Source organism: Bufo bufo, chromosome 4 (assembly GCF_905171765.1).
Source record: "Bufo bufo chromosome 4, aBufBuf1.1, whole genome shotgun sequence".
In the NCBI taxonomy this organism is placed as follows: domain Eukaryota; kingdom Metazoa; phylum Chordata; class Amphibia; order Anura; family Bufonidae; genus Bufo; species Bufo bufo.
The window spans coordinates 254,911,644-254,930,451 of NC_053392.1; the positions used below are offsets into that span (position 1 = coordinate 254,911,644).

At 42.8% G+C, this 18,808-nt stretch overlaps 1 protein-coding gene across 4 annotated transcripts in view; it reads right to left on the reverse strand.

The window, feature by feature from the left end:
- Positions 1-1,667: 1,667 nt before the first annotated feature.
- Positions 1,668-18,808, reverse strand: part of LOC120998061 (testis development related protein) — a 188,151-nt gene continuing 171,010 nt past the window's right edge. For all 4 annotated transcript variants that reach the window (XM_040428530.1, XM_040428531.1, XM_040428532.1 and 1 more), the window contains 2 exons: positions 12,358-12,461; positions 1,668-2,693 (listed from right to left, as the gene is read on the reverse strand). In XM_040428530.1, the coding sequence (XP_040284464.1) occupies positions 2,348-2,693; positions 12,358-12,461 (450 nt within the window). In that variant the 3' untranslated portion in view covers positions 1,668-2,347. The remainder of the gene's footprint in view (positions 2,694-12,357; positions 12,462-18,808) is intronic.

The window sequence follows — 18,808 nt, forward strand, 5'->3', positions numbered from 1 at the left end:
GCGGGTGAAAAAAATGTAAGGGAATTTGAAATATCTTAAAACTTAGGAAGCCTTAAACATACGCACATATGGTAAAGTACTTCACCCCGGCTTTCTTTTTCACAATACTGTACACTTACTGCAACAACAGTTCTTTTTGAAGGCATGCCCCCCTATTTTATATAAAAGTATTGGCAGATCTCCTTTTCCTACATTTACTCTATCCACGATAGCATTTGGACAAATAAATCACCACTGATGATACGGATGCAACTGAATTCTTTATTCAAGATAAAAAATACAAAGAACATTCTTCCGTTACCTTAACAATGACACTGACAAAACAATGCATCAAACCTACAGAACAGATACTACTTTGCATGGAGAGACTGACTAAAATCTTTCAGTCTACGTTATTTCACCTTGGTAAACTCTTAGCTGTTAACCATGCAGATCTACAACAGGCAGGCTGGACAGTGTAATCTTCAGAAAGACACTTAACTCCCTATATATACAAAAATATCATCTAGACAAAATGAATCCAACATGCAAAAGCCTTTTAAAATGACAATAAAAAAAACAATTTTTTGGTCTACAGCAGAGGTAGACAGCCAGCGACTCTACAGCGGCTGTAGAACTACAACGCTCATTATGATCTGACAGTCTAAAGGTTCGTTCACAGTTTAAGCTCTAAAAGATGTCAGCAAAGAAAAATCTTCTCTGTTCGGAAGTTAAAAGAGCTTGTCCCATTACAAGAACGTATCCCCTATTCACAGGATATGGGATGCACCTGACTATAGCATTTTTAAAGGGTTGTCCCATTACAAGAACAGGATATAGGATATGTTTGACCAGTGGGGGTCTGACTGCTGCTGATCACGAGAAAAAGGACTCACGTTCCCCCCTTTGAATGATGCGCCAAAGACACATGCGTGTTCTATTCAACTCTATGGGACTGCCAGAGACCGCTGAATTGCACTTTGCTATCTCTGGCGGTGACAGAGTTGCGGACACGCATGAGTGTCTGGGGCTTCATTCAAATGGGGGAACACTAGCTCCTATAGTCAGAGCCCCACTGGTCAGGCATTTATCCCATACACTACGTTCTTGTAATGAGACAACCCTTTAAAAATGCTATAGTCAATGATCCCTAACAGAAATAGCAGAGCATGCTGGGTCCTGTAGTTTCACAATGGTATAAAGCCCAGTTTACAGGGGCAGCTCTGTATAGATATTACACAACTAGGCACATTATAATGGTCTTGTATAGAAATATGCCGTGTACACTACTAGCTGGAAAAATCTGATGTAATAAAACGCTATGCAAAACACACCTCTTCTACATAATTGTTTTCTAACAAAAAACAAACAAACAAAAAAAAGGAAAAGAAACCTCTCAACTCCCTCATAAAAGCAACGAAAAAGGTAAATTAATTTATCAATAAATTAAGCTGTGCATCACAAATACATTATCAAGGTGAAATACAGGCACTTAACAGTTAATGTGCAAGGCAGATACCCTTTACTGGCAACAGTATAAGGCAATCTAAATTACAACCAGTGTAGACATTCGCTAAGGAATTACTGTTTTTGGTAAAACCAACTTTAATTTCAGTTATGCAAGTATTATGCAGGCACAATCAAAGAAACCCCAACATTTTCATAGGTGCTTTTTTTTTTTTTTTTTCCATGAAGGAAAAGTGAGCATTTTAGACAATGTTCTAATACAAATAAAACAGATTACGAGTGCAAATTTATTTTGGTAGGACTCATTTAAAGGGTATGGACACCTCCAGGGGCATTTTTTTTATTTTTTATGATAGCATTTTACTAGTTTTAGGCGAAAAATAATTTTTTAAATTGGTCTTTATTAAAAATGTTCATCCGTTAAGGGATAAAAATCTGTCTGTTTTGCAAGCCGTTACAGTCTGTTTTCTTTGAATGCTGTCAACTGACAGCTCATGTGTAGCTCTTATCTCTGATCTTCTGACCTCACAAACACTCATTGTAGCTCAATTCTTATCAAACTGATAAGAATATGGCTTAGATAAGTGTTTGAGGACAGACATATGAGCAAGACAAGAGCCGTGAGTTGACGGGATTCAAAGAAAAGCTTGCAAAACAGACTGATTTTTAACCCTTGTTTCTCAGAAACAACCAAAAATTTGTAACAAAGACCAAACTGAAAAAAAGATTTTTAGCCTAAAGCATGTAGAATTCTATCATAAAAAATGCCCCCGAAGGTGTCCAATGCCTTTAAATATAAAAGTACATAGATATACAATACTTAGGATATTTTGGTATAAAATGACATGAAATCTATGAAACTTGTGTAAAGATATTGCATATTGAGAGATTTCTAGCTATGTCATTCTAACTCTTCCCAATTTTCGGTGAGGTTGCCTTTGCTCCGCCGTCTAATACTAACTAGTTTGCCGGCTGACTTAATACTCCACCTAGAACTGTTTCCAGAACTAGCCAAATTTGTATACTTGGAGGATCCTTGGCCTTCTTCTTCCCAGCCTTGCCAAGAGTGGTTGTCATCTAAAGGGTCTTCTGCAAAGGACGGGGGGTCTTCAACCATAATTTGTGGCGGCTCCCAGCCCTCAATCTCATCAGCTTTCTTTGGTTGAATATTTTGTTTAATTGCCAAACTGTCCCAAAAGCCAGATTTCTTCTCTGTTTTTACTTCATCTTTTGTCTTCACAGAAGCTCTATATAAAAGAAGGATACACTATGTGATTAAGAGGGGTTTAAGAAGTATGTAAAAGCCCCTTTAGCAAGGGTAAAATCATTTGTATTTAAATGGAAACCTTTCACATGAAACATAGCATCTGAGCTGGAGGCAGTGTGTTGTAGAGCAGGAGGAGCTGAGCAGACCGATATGTAGCTTTGTGGGAAAAGCTTGAGTATAACTTATTCATTAATGTCCTATCAGTGACTGACAGCTATCTCTGTATACACAGTCATAGAGGAAAGGCTGTCAGTCACTGATCGGACCGCCTCACAGACTTCGAAGGCCAGAATGAGCAGGAATTTAAGTACATAAATTACAGGTTTCACTAAATATTTTCCAATAAAACTATATATCAGTCTGTTCAGCTCCTCCTGCTTTATACCATGCTGCCTGCAGCTCAGACACCATGTTTAACATGACAGGTTCCCTTTAAACAGGACCTGTAACCTCTAATGACTAGAGATGAGCAAATCAATTATAAACAAATCCGATTCGTCTGGTGATTCACTTCGGATAAAATCATGCCAAACAGTGCTCGTTATTTTGCTTTTAAAATGCAGTACACTACCTAGGCAAACAGGGCAGGGAGGAAGAAGACGGAGACTCACATGACCATGGAATGTGCGCTGACTGGCAAGCTTGCCCACAATGCTTTGCAGGCAGCATGACCGCCAATCAGGAGAAGATATATTGGCTGCTCTATCAGGCTCCATATTAGCTCTGAAGCCCAGATGTCATTGTGCGTCACTGATGTGATGGGACTTGTCTGCAATGTCTGACAGACAGCAATCACAGACACAAGGCATAATCCCAGCATCACCAGCAGCATATATTTCATTGCATACGCTGCACACTTGCACCTTTTTCTTTTCCAAAAACCTGCTGAAATGTTTCTATTGTTTATAAATGTGCAAATAATATTCTTTTAGCGTGTCAATACCCTTGAACAGTGTGTTTGTAGCAGGGGACATTAAGGGGGTATTCCCATCACAGACAATGGGGGCATATCGCTAGGATGGAGCGGAGAGCGCTGTGGCTGGAGGACCCTGGATTTCCCGGGGTCCTTCCATCACCAATCGCTGCTCCCATAGAAGTGAATGGGAGCACACAGCGCACGCGCGGCCCCTGCTCCGATTCATTTCTATGAGACAGACGGAAATAGCTGAGCAGTGTGTCCTATCCGTACCTATCAGACAATGGGGGCATATCCTAGTAATATGCCCCCATTGTCTCTGATGAGAATTCCTCTTCAACCATATTTTTTCGGACTATAAAACACTTTACAGCAAGAAAAAAAGTCTTGCGTCAGCATCTTATGGTCTGCAGTAAGGGTGTTCCAGCAGTGCCAGACCTCTCTGCCTGCTTCAATAAATGATCTGGCTCTTTGAGAGAGGTATGCATCTGCACACTTCTCTCTCCCTGCCCAACACTGATCTGTAAAAGAACAGTGCAGGCAGGAGGGGAGAGTCCTGCTTTCCTATACCATCTTGAATGCGTCTTGCTGCTTTTACCTTGAGCGGAAGTCCTCAGCATGTTATAGCCCCTTTGGGGCTCATGCACACGAAGGTATTTTCTTTTCGCTTCCGTTCTTTTTGTGGACCGTATGCGGAACCATTCACTTCAATGGGTCCGCAAAAAACAACGGAAGGTACTCAGTGTGCATTCCGTTTCCGTATCTCCATTCTGCAGAAAAGTAGTGCATGTGCTATTATTGTCCGCAAGTTAATGGGTCCGCAAAAAATACGGAACACATCCGTATGTCATCCGTATTTTGCGGATCCAGACTGCAGAAATGCTATGCCCAGCCCATATTGCTCATATGTTTGGTGATTAGTAAGTTACTGTTTCCGAACCGCAAAAAAGGATCGCATACGGATAGGTTTTGTGGAATAACGGAACAGAAGATACGGAACAACGGATCCGCGAAAAACGGACCGCAAAAACAACAACGGTCGTGTGCATGAGCCCTTAACTACAATTCCCAAGCTCTCTTTTGGCTGTGACTTACACATGGGTGAAGCTACAGCCCAAGTAAGAAAATGGAAATCTCCCTGGCTGAATCCAAGGTTAGTAAAGTCCATATGGGGCCGAGTAGTAAGGGTCAGCACAGCCTGACATACATGTTTTTGATGCCGGCTAAAGGCCTCCAATCCACACTGTAAAGTTCCACTGAGGTACAGCACAGGCAACTGTAAAAGCTGTGCACGTTATCTGCTCTGTGAGGCAGCGAACTGAATAATGAATGGCTCCACTGTGCAGTCAATGGTGCATTCCTTGTGTCCTTTTCACTCTAAATACAAATGTTCGTTGAATATTCCTCATCCCATCAATTTACTCCTATGTGTGGTCCATTGTGCTGACCACGTGTGTATGTACAGACTGTTTTTTGCACAACATGCATGCAGCAGTGCTGTGTTTGTTGTGTGCGTGCAAGACACAGGAGCTGACCAGAACTATTAACCCCCTCTACGCTAGATGCCAAAGTTAATAACCTTGTTCCCTCCACTTCATTAACCACTTAAGGACCACAGGTTTATACCCCCCTAAAGACCAGGCCCTTTTTTACAAATCGGCACTACACTACTTTCACCGTTTATTGCTCGGTCATGCAACTTACCACCCAAATGAATTTTACCTCCTTTTCTTCTCACTAATAGAGCTTTCATTTGGTGGTATTTCATTGCTGCTGACATTTTTACTTTTTTTGTTATTAATCGAAATTTAACGATTTTTTTGCAAAAAAATGACATTTTTCACTTTCAGTTGTAAAATTTTGCAAAAAAAACGAGATCCATATAGAAATTTTGCTCTAAATTTATAGTTCTACATGTCTTTGATAAAAAAAAAATGTTTGGGTAAAAAAAAAATGGTTTGGGTAAAAGTTATAGCGTTTACAAACTATGGTACAAAAATGTGAATTTCCGCTTTTTGAAGCAGCTCTGAATTTCTGAGCACCTGTCATGTTTCCTGAGGTTCTACAATGCCCAGACAGTACAAACACCCCACAAATGACCCCATTTCGGAAAGTACACACCCTAAGGTATTCGCTGATGGGCATAGTGAGTTCATAGAACTTTTTATTTTTTGTCACAAGTTAGCGGAAAATGATGATTTTTTTTAATTTATTTATTTTTCCTACAAAGTCTCATATTCCACTAACTTGTGACAAAAAATAAAAACTTCTATGAACTCACTATGCCCATCACGAAATACCTTGGGGTCTCTTCTTTCCAAAATGGGGTCACTTGTGGGGTAGTTATACTGCCCTGGCATTCTAGGGGCCCAAATGTGTGGTAAGGAGTTTGAAATCAAATTCTGTAAAAAATGACCAGTGAAATCCGAAAGGTGCTCTTTGGAATGTGGGCCCCTTTGCCCACCTAGGCTGCAAAAAAGTGTCACACATCTGGTATCTACGTACTCAGGAGAAGTTGAGGAATGTGTTTTGGGGTGTCATTTTACATATACCCATGCTGGGTGAGATAAATATCTTGGTCAAATGCCAACTTTGTATAAAAAAATGGGAAAAGTTGTCTTTTGCCAAGATATTTCTCTCACCCAGCATGGGTATATGTAAAATGACACCCCAAAACACATTCCCCACCTTCTCCTGAGTACGGCAATACCAGATGTGTGACACTTTTTTGCAGCCTAGGTGGGCAAAGGGGCCCATATTCCAAAGAGCACCTTTCGGATTTCACAGGTCATTTTTTACAGAATTTGATTTCAAACTCCTTACCACACATTTGGGCCCCTAGAATGCCAGGGCAGTATAACTACCCCACAAGTGACCCCATTTTGGAAAGAAGAGACCCCAAGGTATTCGCTGATGGGCATAGTGAGTTCATGGAAGTTTTTATTTTTTGTCACAAGTTAGTGGAATATGAGACTTTGTATGAAAAAAAAAATAAAATAAAAAAATCTACATTTTCCACTAACTTGTGACAAAAAATAAAAAATTCTAGGAACTTGCCATGCCCCTCACGGAATACCTTGGGGTGTCTTCTTTCCAAAATGGGGTCACTTGTGGGGTAGTTATACTGCCCTGGCATTTTCCAGGGGCCCTAATGTGTGGTAAGTAGGTAAATGACCTGTGAAATCCTAAAGGTGCTCTTTGGAATATGGGCCCCTTTGCCCACCTAGGCTGCAAAAAAGTGTCACACATGTGGTATCGCCGTATTCAGGAGAAGTTGGGGAATGTGTTTTGGGGTGTCATTTTACATATACCCTTGCTGGGTGAGAGAAATATCTTGGCAAAAGACAACTTTTCCCATTTTTTTATACAAAGTTGGCATTTGACCAAGATATTTCTCTCACCCAGCATGGGTATATGTAAAATGACACCCCAAAACACATTCCCCAACTTCTCCTGAGTACGGCGATACCAGATGTGTGACACTTTATTGCAGCCTAGATGCGCAAAGGTGCCCAAATTCCTTTTAGGAGGGCATTTTTAGACATTTGGATACCAGACTTCTTCTCACGCTTTGGGGCCCCTAGAATGCCAGGACAGTATAAATACCCCACATGTGACCCCATTTTGGAAAGAAGACACCCCAAGGTATTCAATGAGGGGCATGGCGAGTTCATAGAAATTTTTTTTTTTTGGCACAAGTTAGCGGAAATTGATATTTTTAATTTTTTTCTCACAAAGTCTCCCGTTCCGCTAACTTGGGACAAAAATTTCAATCTTTCATGGACTCAATATGCCCCTCACGGAATACCTGGCGGTGTCTTCTTTCCGAAATGGGGTCACATGTGGGGTATTTATACTGCCCTGGCATTCTAGGGGCCCTAAAGCGTGAGAAGAAGTCTGGAATATAAATGTCTAAAAATTTTTACGCATTTGGTTTCCGTGAGGGGTATGGTGAGTTCATGTGAGATTTTATTTTTTGACACAAGTTAGTGGAATATGAGACTTTGTAAGAAAAAAAAAAATAATAATTCCGCTAACTTGGGCCAAAAAAATGTCTGAATGGAGCCTTACAGAGGGGTGATCAATGACAGGGGGGGTGATCAATGACAGGGGGGGTGATCAGGGAGTCTATATGGGGTGATCACCACAGTCATTGATCATGCCCCTGTAAGGCTTCATTCAGACGTCCGGATGCGTTTTGCGGTCCGATCCATCTATCAGTGGATCCGTAAAAATCATGCGGACGTCTGAATGGAGCTTTACAGGGGGGTAATCAATGACAGGGGGGTAATCAATGACAGGGGGGTGATCAGGGAGTCTATATGGGGTGATCACCACAGTCATTGATTACGCCCCTGTAAGGCTTCATTCAGACGTCCGGATGCGTTTTGCGGATCCGATCCATCTATCAGTGGATCCGTAAAAATCATGCGGACATCTGAATGGAGCTTTACAGGGGGGTGATCAATGACAGGGGTGTAATCAATGACAGGGGGGTGATCAGGGAGTCTATATGGGGTGATAACCACAGTCATTGATCACGCCCCTGTAAGGCTTCATTCAGACGTCCGGATGCGTTTTGCGGATCCGATCCATCTATCAGTGCATCCGTAAAAATCATGCGGACATCTGAATGGAGCTTTACAGGGGGGTAATCAATGACAGGGGGGTGATCACCACAGTCATTGATCATGCCCCTGTAAGGCTTCATTCAGACGTCCGGATGCGTTTTGCGGATCCGATCCATCTATCAGTGCATCCGTAAAAATCATGCGGACATCTGAATGGAGCTTTACAGGGGGGTAATCAATGACAGGGGGGTGATCACCACAGTCATTGATCATGCCCCTGTAAGGCTTCATTCAGACGTCCGTATGCGTTTTGCGGATCCGATCCATCTATCAGTGCATCCGTAAAAATCATGCGGACATCTGAATGGAGCTTTACAGGGGGGTGATCAATGACAGGGGTGTAATCAATGACAGGGGGGTGATCAGGGAGTCTATATGGGGTGATCACCACAATCATTGATCATGCCCCTGTAAGGCTTCATTCAGACGTCCGGATGCGTTTTGCGGATCCGATCCATCTATCAGTGCATCCGTAAAAATCATGCGGACATCTGAATGGAGCTTTACAGGGGGGTGATCAGGGAGTCTATATGGGGTGATCACCACAGTCATTGATCATGCCCCTGTAAGGCTTCATTCAGACGTCCGGATGCGTTTTGCGGATCCGATCCATCTATCAGTGGATCCGTAAAAATCATGCGGACGTCTGAATGGAGCTTTACAGGGGGGTAATCAATGACAGGGGGGTAATCAATGACAGGGGGGTGATCAGGGAGTCTATATGGGGTGATCACCACAGTCATTGATCACGCCCCTGTAAGGCTTCATTCAGACGTCCGGATGCGTTTTGCGGATCCGATCCATCTATCAGTGGATCCGTAAAAATCATGCGGACGTCTGAATGGAGCTTTACAGGGGGGTGATCAATGACAGGGGGGTGATCAGGGAGTCTATATGGGGTGATCAGGGGCTAATAAGGGGTTAATAAGTGACGGGGGGGGGGGGGTGTAGTGTAGTGGTGCTTGGTGCTACTTTACTGAGCTACCTGTGTCCTCTGGTGGTCGATCCAAACAAAGGGGACCACCAGAGGACCAGGTAGCAGGTATATTAGACGCTGTTATCAAAACAGCGTCTAATATACCTGTTAGGGGTTAAAAAAAACACATCTCCAGCCTGCCAGCGAACGATCGCCGCTGGCAGGCTGGAGATCAACTCTCTTACCTTCCGTTCCTGTGAGCGCGCGCGCGCCTGTGTGCGCGCGTTCACAGGAAATCTCGGCTCACGCGAGATGACGCCTATTGGCGTTAGCGTAGCCTGGGGGAGCCGCCGCAATGACGCCTTTCGGCGTTACAGTTGCGGGAAGTGGTTAAACCACCAGGGAAGTAGACTTTTTTTTTACATATTTTCTGACAACATTTTCTTTTGAAAGAACAGAAAAGAGAAAAATTATCCTGGGAGACCTCAGTGTCCGGCCAGTTGGAGCACTTTCGATTTGGGAAGAATCCATTTGGACCTGAATCAAATTTTTGGACCAATCAGAATCAAACCCAAAACGAATTTCAAGAAACTTGCTCATCTTTACTTCTGACATGTCTGTTTTAGTAACTAAATTCATCCCCCAATTCTAGGGCATCTATTCTAATGACTATTTTCTGCCATTCATCTATTATTCCTACTAGTATCTTACAAATGAATTGCCAGCACTCTGTAATAACGGTCCAAATTAGCGATATTAGTTTGGGATATGTCCCTGGACTCTCTTACACTGGCAGTACTGATTGGACAGTGCCAGACTGGTAACCCCCCCCCCAACTGGTAACACCTAGATGGACTTTTATTGCAGACTGCTTGCAGTTCATCCATAAACTTCTAGTAGTAATAATAAAGGAATGGCACAGCAGAGTCATAAGACTGATACTGCTGGGGGTATCTATGAGAACGGGAACCTACATTCATGTATGGTGGCACTGTTCTGTTCTAATCACATACTGGTCCCAGACCGGGTCACCTCAATCATCCAAAGCAGGGATGCTTTACCTGCGGCCCTACAGCTGTTGCAAAACTACAACTCCCAGTATGCCCTAATAGCTGTAGGATGTCCAAGCATGCTGGGAGTTGTAGTTTTGCAACAGCTGGAGGGCCGCAGGTTGGGCATCCCTGATCCAAAGCATATGCTCTTTAAGGGAGGCCGAAAGTGCTCCGCCTCAGTATCCACCAGTTTCTTATGCAGCCAAAATGATAATACCACCAACGTGGAACCAACCAAAACCTCCCACATACGGAGGAGCACTGAGTGGGAGCCACGTTCCTGTACCCACTTCCAACAGATTTGGAAACCATGGTGGAACTTAAGATCCCCTGCTAAGTCCATGAAAACCTCTCTCTTTCTAATTCAATGCAATAGATCAGATCTCTGTCAGACCACCATTCTCTTCCCTTCCGTCTCTCTGCCCTTTACCTCCACACACTTTGGGGGAGATTTATCACAGCCTGGGGGCGTAGGCCAGGCTATTATACTCAGACGTGCTGCCAGATGCTGTACCTAATTTATGATGAGGCGTACACCTTACATTGGCACAGCATCCGGCAGTCTGGGCACCTCAACTTCAATCAGTTGAGTAGAATGCCAGGCTGAATACCATATATTGTATAGCAGCTGTGTTTGGTACAACAGCCCATGCCCCTTCACATGACTGGGAGCGAGTTGCACAATGTCAACATGAACCTGACATCACAGGCCTAGGAAGTGGCTGCAGCGCTCAATAGAATGCCGCGGCCTCTACAAAAAGCTGATTGGTTGGATGTCAGAAGTTGGATGTCCACCAATCAGATATTGATGGCCTATCCGGAGCATAGTTCATCAATATTGTACACCTGAAAAACCCCTATAACCCCTTAAAGGGGTTATCTGACCCCTGAAATGCCCTCCCCCCATATGCCTGGGCCCCTCAGACAGTATGTACTTATCTGGCTCCCCAGCACCTGCATCACTCCTGGGATGAGCCTCCCTAGCATTACCCACAATGCTAGGGAGGCTCGTCCCAATCAAGGCCTTCCTTAGCATAACACTCCCCCAACCCCGGAATTTTTTTAATCTGCGCACGGGAAGAAGCAGCAGCTGTGCGGGGACTAGGAGCGGCACAGGGAACGGGGAGCCAGGTAAGTACATTGCGTGTGAGGGGCCTGGGCATATGGGGGGACGACGACATTTCAGGGGTCAGATAACCCCATTAAGTACCAGGCCTATTTTTAGCTCTGCATTTTCATCCCCCCCCCCCCCCCCCCAAGTTCCAATAGTCATAACTTTTTTCATTTTACGTTTATATAGCCATATGAGGGCTTATTAATTGAGGGATAGATTGTATTTTTTAAGGGCACCATTTCATTTACTATGCCTGTTGTTGGAAAACTTTAGGGGAAATAAACTAAAAAAAACAAACAAAAAACACAATTCCGACAAGGTTTGACATTGCGAAATTTCCTTTCGCTAAAAATGACATGATGTCCTTATTCTTTGTCTCATAACGAATCAATACCACAATAGTTTTTTTTTTTTTACTACTTTATAGAAAAAAAAAAAAAAAACACACTTTGAAAAAAATATATGTTATACATTTTATAGATTTCTGCCATACACATTAGATAAATGTTGGCCGGGCCTTCCAATTTCAGTGGGAATGGCTGACTCCCTCTGATGGCAGATGTCCAGGGAGAGAAGGACTGGTTAAGTTGGATTTCAAATGGTAGAATCCTTTTGTTTTCAGGGAGATAAGTTGCTGTAACAGGTACTTTCTCCCCGCTCCCTTACAAAGACACATGCATGCTCAAATAAGCGTGCCTGTGTATGGAGGAGTTGGGAGAAAAGCCGGATTCCCACTATTCCTGAAGGGATTTTCCCTGCTATAAGGCCTCATGCACACGGCCGTTCCGTGCATTGGGGACCGCAATTGTGGCTACATCCGTGCAGCGGGCCGGACCCATTCAACTTGAATTGGTCCGTGGTCTGTCCGCACCGCAAATAAATATGACATGTATGACACTCCGTAGTGCCTCCAAAGTTCCGGATCCATTCAAGTGCATGAGGCCTAAGACTGCAGGTATCCGACATATAATCTGGCAGCAGGGCACATATACACTCTTTCATCATTGACCCTTACACTTTTGATTTTGGAGACTTTGATCCTTTCAGCAGTTGCTGTTCATCATCTTTGTTAAATATGGAGGTCACCTCCTTCCAGCCTCGAAAGCTGGCACCCTGGACCTGAAAAAGAATGGTAGACACTTATTCATATGATCTGGAATTTGGAATAAATATACGGGCACTAGGTGGTTCACGGTCCCTCTCCTTCATTTACACTGCAAATATAAATTCTGCATACAGCTCATTTCCAAAATCAACATGCAGTCAAACACAGAGCGTTTTATTCCAGTGCCCGGAATACTGGAAGTTTTAGAGCCATCCTGAAGAAATCATTTTCTAACAACAATAAGCGCCTTGAAGAATTTTAAAAGGTTGGCCCAGCTATCAGAACAATACAGAGTAAGTAGTCTGAAAGCAAACCTCTTATGTAGACAGGGGCAAATAAAGGCTCATTTGTTCACTTCTCCTATTGCATGTACTTTCATTTTCTTGGCATAGAAATCTGGTAAGAACAGGGAACTGTGTAGTGTGAAGGGCGAAGAAATCCATGCAGGTTTATTTAGCATTAAATTTACATTTAGGCTACTTTCACACTTGCGGCAGAGTGATCCGGCAAGCCGTTCCGTCGCTGGAACTGCCTCCCGGATCCAGCAATCTGCATGCAAACGGATACCATTTGTAGACTGATCCGGATCAGTCTTACAAATGCAGTGCAAGAACAGATCCATCTCTCTCCGGTGTCATCCAGAGAAACGGATCAGTTATATATTTTTTTCACATTTTTACCGGTCTGCGCATGTGCAGACCGGAAGGACGAATCCGGCATTGCAGTCTTTTTAATGCTGGATCTGGCACTAATACATTTCAATGTAAATTAATGCCGAATGCAGCATTCCAGCAACCGAACTGGAATTTTGGACGGAGATAATACCGCAACATGCTGCGGTATTTCCTCTGTCCAAAACGCCGTTCAGTGACTAAACTGATGACATCCTGAACGGATTACTCTCCATTCAGAATGCATTAGGATAAAACTGATCAGGTCTTTTCCGGTATAGAGCCCCTAGGACGGAACTCAATGCCGGAAAAGAAAAAAGCTAGTGTGAAAGTACTCTTACTTTTACAAAAACTCTTAACCAACACAAACTGTCAATAAAGATTCATTACAGCAGAAACAGATTTCATCACATTACCTTATTATTGTAGAGAATCTACATAAGAAAGCGTAAAGGCGGTTTCCGGGACTCCTATATTGATGACCTATCCTCATGATAGGTCATCAATATCTGACTGGTGGCCTGAGAAGTCGGACCTCCACAGCACCCCAGCACACGTTGTGGCTTCCTCACAGCATACCAAGCACAGTACCTTACATTGTATGGCGTCTGTTTGGCACTGCAGCCCAGGCCCCTTCAGTTCAATGCACACAGGCCATGTGACCAGTGACTGGCCTAGGAAGAGACCACAGCCTCTTCAAACCGCCGACCAGTAGGGGTGACGGGAGTCCCGAGGATAGCTATCAATATTTTACTTTCCAGAAAACCACTTTAAATCAGATCTTTCCAGGCCTTTAATATTGATGACCTATTCTCAAGATAGATCATCAATAGAGATGAGCGAACTTCTGTTTTAAGTTCGGCGTCTAAAGTTCGGCTTCCGGTTAGCGGAAGATCCTGATATGGATTCAGAATTCCGTTGTGGTCCGTGGTAGCGGAATCAATAATGGCCATTATTGATTCCGCTACCACGGACCACAACGGAATTCGGAATCCATATCGGGATCTTCCGCTAACCGGAAGCCGAACTTTAGACGCCGAACTTAAAACAGAAGTTCGTTCATCTCTAATCATCAATATCAGATTGGCGGAAGTCCGACACCAAGCACCCCCGCCAATCAGAAGTATGAGGAGATGGCGCACGCAGTGCGCACGTGTTGTCTCCCTTCCTTCCTTCTCACCGCTGTCTATGGCAAAGACGATAGACCGCAGTAGCAGACAGGAAGAGAGAAGAGAGACGGCACATGCGTACTGTCTCCTCGTACAGCTGATTGGCGTGGTGCCAGGTGTTGGACCCCCACCGATCTGATATTGACGACCTATCCTGAGAATATTAAATATTAAAAGCCTGGACGACCCCTTTAAACTTTAGTGAGCAGACATTTAGGACTGGATGCATTTTGGGCTCTTTCAGTAGACTGGTCAAACTGCTGCATGCTTGACATATCCAGAATAGAATTCTATCCTAGAATGAGTTAAAGGACAGAGGTGTTCCCTCCACTCCAAAAAGTACATTACGTGTGTCCCATATGTAAGCACCTTTACTTTGCTGCGTGTAATAGAAAAATAAAGGGTAGACTGAAGCAGACTTAAGCCCCTTTCACACGAGAAAGTTTTCCACGCGGGTGCGATGCGTGACGTGAACGCATAGCACCCGCACTGAATTCTGACCCATTCATTTCAACGGGTCTGTGTACATTAGCGTTTTTTTTTTCACGCATCAGTTCTGCGTTGCGTAAAAAAACGCAGCATGTTCTATATTCTGCGTTTTTTCACGCAGCCCTGGCCCCACAGAAGTGAATGGGTCTTCAGTGAAAAAGGCATTGCATCCGCAAGCAAGTGCAGATGCAATGCGTTTATCACTGATGGTTGCTAGGAGATGTTGTTTGTAAACCTTCAGTTTTTTATCACGCGCATGAAAAACGCATCAAAACACATTGTATCCGCGTGGAAAAAACTGAACGCAATCGCAGACAAAACAGAATTTGCTTGCAAAATGGTGCGAGTTTCACTGAACGCATCCGGAGCCAATCCTACACACTCGTTTGAAACATACATACGACCGTATGTATTTTGCGGTCCTCAAAAAATATGGATGACACCCGTGTGCATTCCATATTTTGAGGAACGGAACAGCTGGCCCCTAATAGAATAGTACTATCCTGGTCCGTAATGCTGACAATAATAGGACATGTTCTATTTTTTTTGCGGAATGGACATACGGAAACGGAATGCACACGGAGTAACTTTGGTTCCGTATACAGTCCACAAAAAATAAAAATAAAACTGAACGGACACAAAGAAAATACGTTTTTTGTGCATGAGGCTTTAACCATAGGAGCCCATAATAAGGCCATGTGAAAATATTCACAGTATGTGCGCACATGGAGGACACAGTGCAGATTATCTGTCCAGATTTTGGGAGTGGAAAAATCAGCAGTTGTTACAGTAGCAGCAAATCTCAATGCAGGAAAAAAACAACACATTCTTCGTAGAAACCAACTCTTAACTCCACAGCATGTCAATCTATGTTGTCAGTTTTCACAGCGGACTGCACTGGTTACAAATAAATGCCTACAGTGAAATCTGCAGCAATATCCACAACGGATCAGCATGTAACTCATGCACATTTTATGTGGGTTCATTGTAGAAATGCTGCAAAATGCACTATGGATAGGGTTCATTCAATTTAGGTCATGTAAACGGACCCTAAGGTTGGCTTCACATGTGCAGTTTTCGCCACAATTTTGTTTTGCAACAGTTAAATATTTCATGATTAAAAAAAAAAAAACTGCAAAAACAACAAACATGAGTTTTACTTTACTTTTTCCGGTCTATGTAAGAAAAAAATAAAATAAAAAGGAGGACTGGACGGAGGGCTTTCCCTACCTAATGCAATATCATAACAGACCAATGACAGATGAAAAGGTTCCATGCACTTATTACAGGATTTGCTCATGTTATTCTGTCACTGAATGAAAAGTCTGCCGGAAGCCTATTACAGAAGCATACCCTTGAGGATCATAAAGGATTGCATGTCAGTTACCGCCTGGCCTCCTCAACTCCGCTTCTCACTTTGTTGTATGTGGGCTCAGGATATTTCCTTCCTTTACTTCCTGAAAGTAGCGGAAAATTGACAATACTCTTCAACTCTACAGAGTAAACCTCTCCCGTGCTCAGTGAGACTGAGAAAATGCATGCCTCCACATCCCTTGCCAAGTGTCTGATTAGAACATGCTGTGAAAAACAGCACCCACAATAGGCAGGAAGAAGGAACGGACAAGGAGGGATGAAAATGGCCAGATCTCCTTCCAGGAATTCTCCCAGCACTACTTATACAATCAAGAACAACCTTTTGTTGTATATCAAATTCAAAACAGAGACCATTAACACACAGTAGTGACACGTAAAGGCGTCTTACGCACAGCTTTCAGCTTACTAAAAATTCAGGTTTTAATGACCTCAGGCTAAATATTTTCAGCTAAGGCCTCATGCACATGACGGTGGTTTGACTGGGAAACACGGTCCATGTGTTGGCCACATCTCCTGGCATCCCTGACCCGAACTGACTGCATGGTAGTTATTTAGTAGGCACTGTATTATGGAAGAGCAAGTCCTGGTTGGCAGTCTAGTAACATCTCTCTATGGTCAGAGCTCCATCTACCATACCTGTAATTTTTTCTTACTATGCCAGGATGAGCTTAAGTTTTATTTTTTCTGTAAAGCCCTACACAATGTGTCCTCATTGACTCTTCTCTTCCAATACATCCCCTCAATGTAGTCTCCGATCCTCACAAGACTTTCTTCTTTGCCTTCATCTGCTCCTTACACAATCCTCTACAGGATTTCTCACATGCATCCCCCATATTCTGTAACTCATTACTCCAGCACACCAGACTCTGTCCAATGTCCAAAAGCAACCAAAATAGTCAACTCTTCAGGAAAGTCTACAACCCACAATACACAGTCATATGAGCAGCTTATACCCTGACCCACTGCCTTCTTCCGCCTACCTTTGTAGAATGTAAGCCATGATGGGCAGGATCCTCACCCCCTCTGTATCAGTCTGTCACAAAGTTAATCCAGGCATATTGTACTTGTTTTGGTCGTACATTATGTATATATACCACTTTACATATGTACAGTAGCCTTGAATTAATGTTCCTTTAACATAATAATCTTTATTTTTTCTCATTTTGGGTTGACATTGTGTGGCTTCAGAACCATTTACTGGTTTTCTATATAGTTCTGGTTTCAAGGTGTAATATTTGCAAGTTCCAATGGTTGTCCTGGAACAAGTTAGAAGGTGTCTGGCCCCTGAAATGATTGCTGGAAGTTACATGCCCAAAATATGAGGCTGCACTAGTGGCAGGTTCTGATGGCACTTCCTGATCCAATGTCAAGAAGGCTGGAGCATTTATCCAGAAGGAGATTAAAACAAATATCTGACCTTCCATATGATGCATCAAGTTTGGTGGGTGACAAAGAGGATAATGGACATAAAGGGCATTACTTTGGTCAAACCTTCTTTGAGGAAATTGCTTTTGTTCTCACCTAAATAAAGATCTTGGCTGGAATTCTAAAGTAGAAATGGGGGTCGAAGGTTGGTTCAGGTATTAGATACTAATAAGGACCTCTGTAAAACATTTGCAAAACCCATGAATTCCAATATTAGCTGTTACAACATAAGCCTGCCTTGATGGCAAAGAAAAAAATCTGCCCTCATCTTCCATCCTATGGCAACTGGTTGATGATCGGCTATTGAATTCCACTAAATTGGTGAATCAAGTCACCATCAGGGCCTCAGTAGTTGCTAAAATGAATATTCTCAGATGATGGATATCGAATAAAGGGTCAAGTGATATTTTAAATCGCATGCTTTATAATGAAAAAGGTATTCGTGGTAACATGAAAATATTTCATGAATCTTAGAATCCACGGTCACAATCTGTCTGCTCTTGAATAAAGGGTAATAACCCATTTGTAGTTTTCTGCTGTCTGATTGTTCCCTCTGTGGGGTGCGGGGGTCTGGTATTGAATAGTTTTCATGTGATTATTTTGCCATTTGAACTAAATAAAAAAAAAATGGGAAAGAAAGAAGACCTTGAGTGGTTTAAAAATTAGCAATGACATCAAGACACACATTAGCCACTACTCAAGCCAAGTAGCAGAAGTAGATAGAATTTCATACAATAGATTCACCATAACAGTAGCATTTGACATACAAAGAGAAAACTGACTCCAGCCCGTTCACATGAATGGGTCTTTATTCAAAAAGATTTGGACGTAAATATGTTTTGATGCAAAACATAATTGAAAGCTTCAATACAGGAAGAGTATTTGATAACTACTGTCCCTTACAATGCAAATTAGCAGCAGCTCTAAAGGGTGACTGAGCAACCGGATAAATCTCAGATAAGTGGAATTTTTCTATATAATCTCCATTTCAGAAGTTGATCACTTTATGTATTAAGCCAGCTATTGGCAACGGCTCTCTTACTGTAAAAATACACTCTCGGCTACTCAAACAAGAACCTGGGACTGCTGATTTCAGTGTGTGGAGTACACCCTGAACGCTGCGTCAAAATTCTATAGTGTGAACACAGCCTAAGAACACGGCAGCAGTTACTGATGGCTGCCATGAATCTGCATGCTCATCCGCGCAGTGTAAAAGGACCATTACACAGAGTA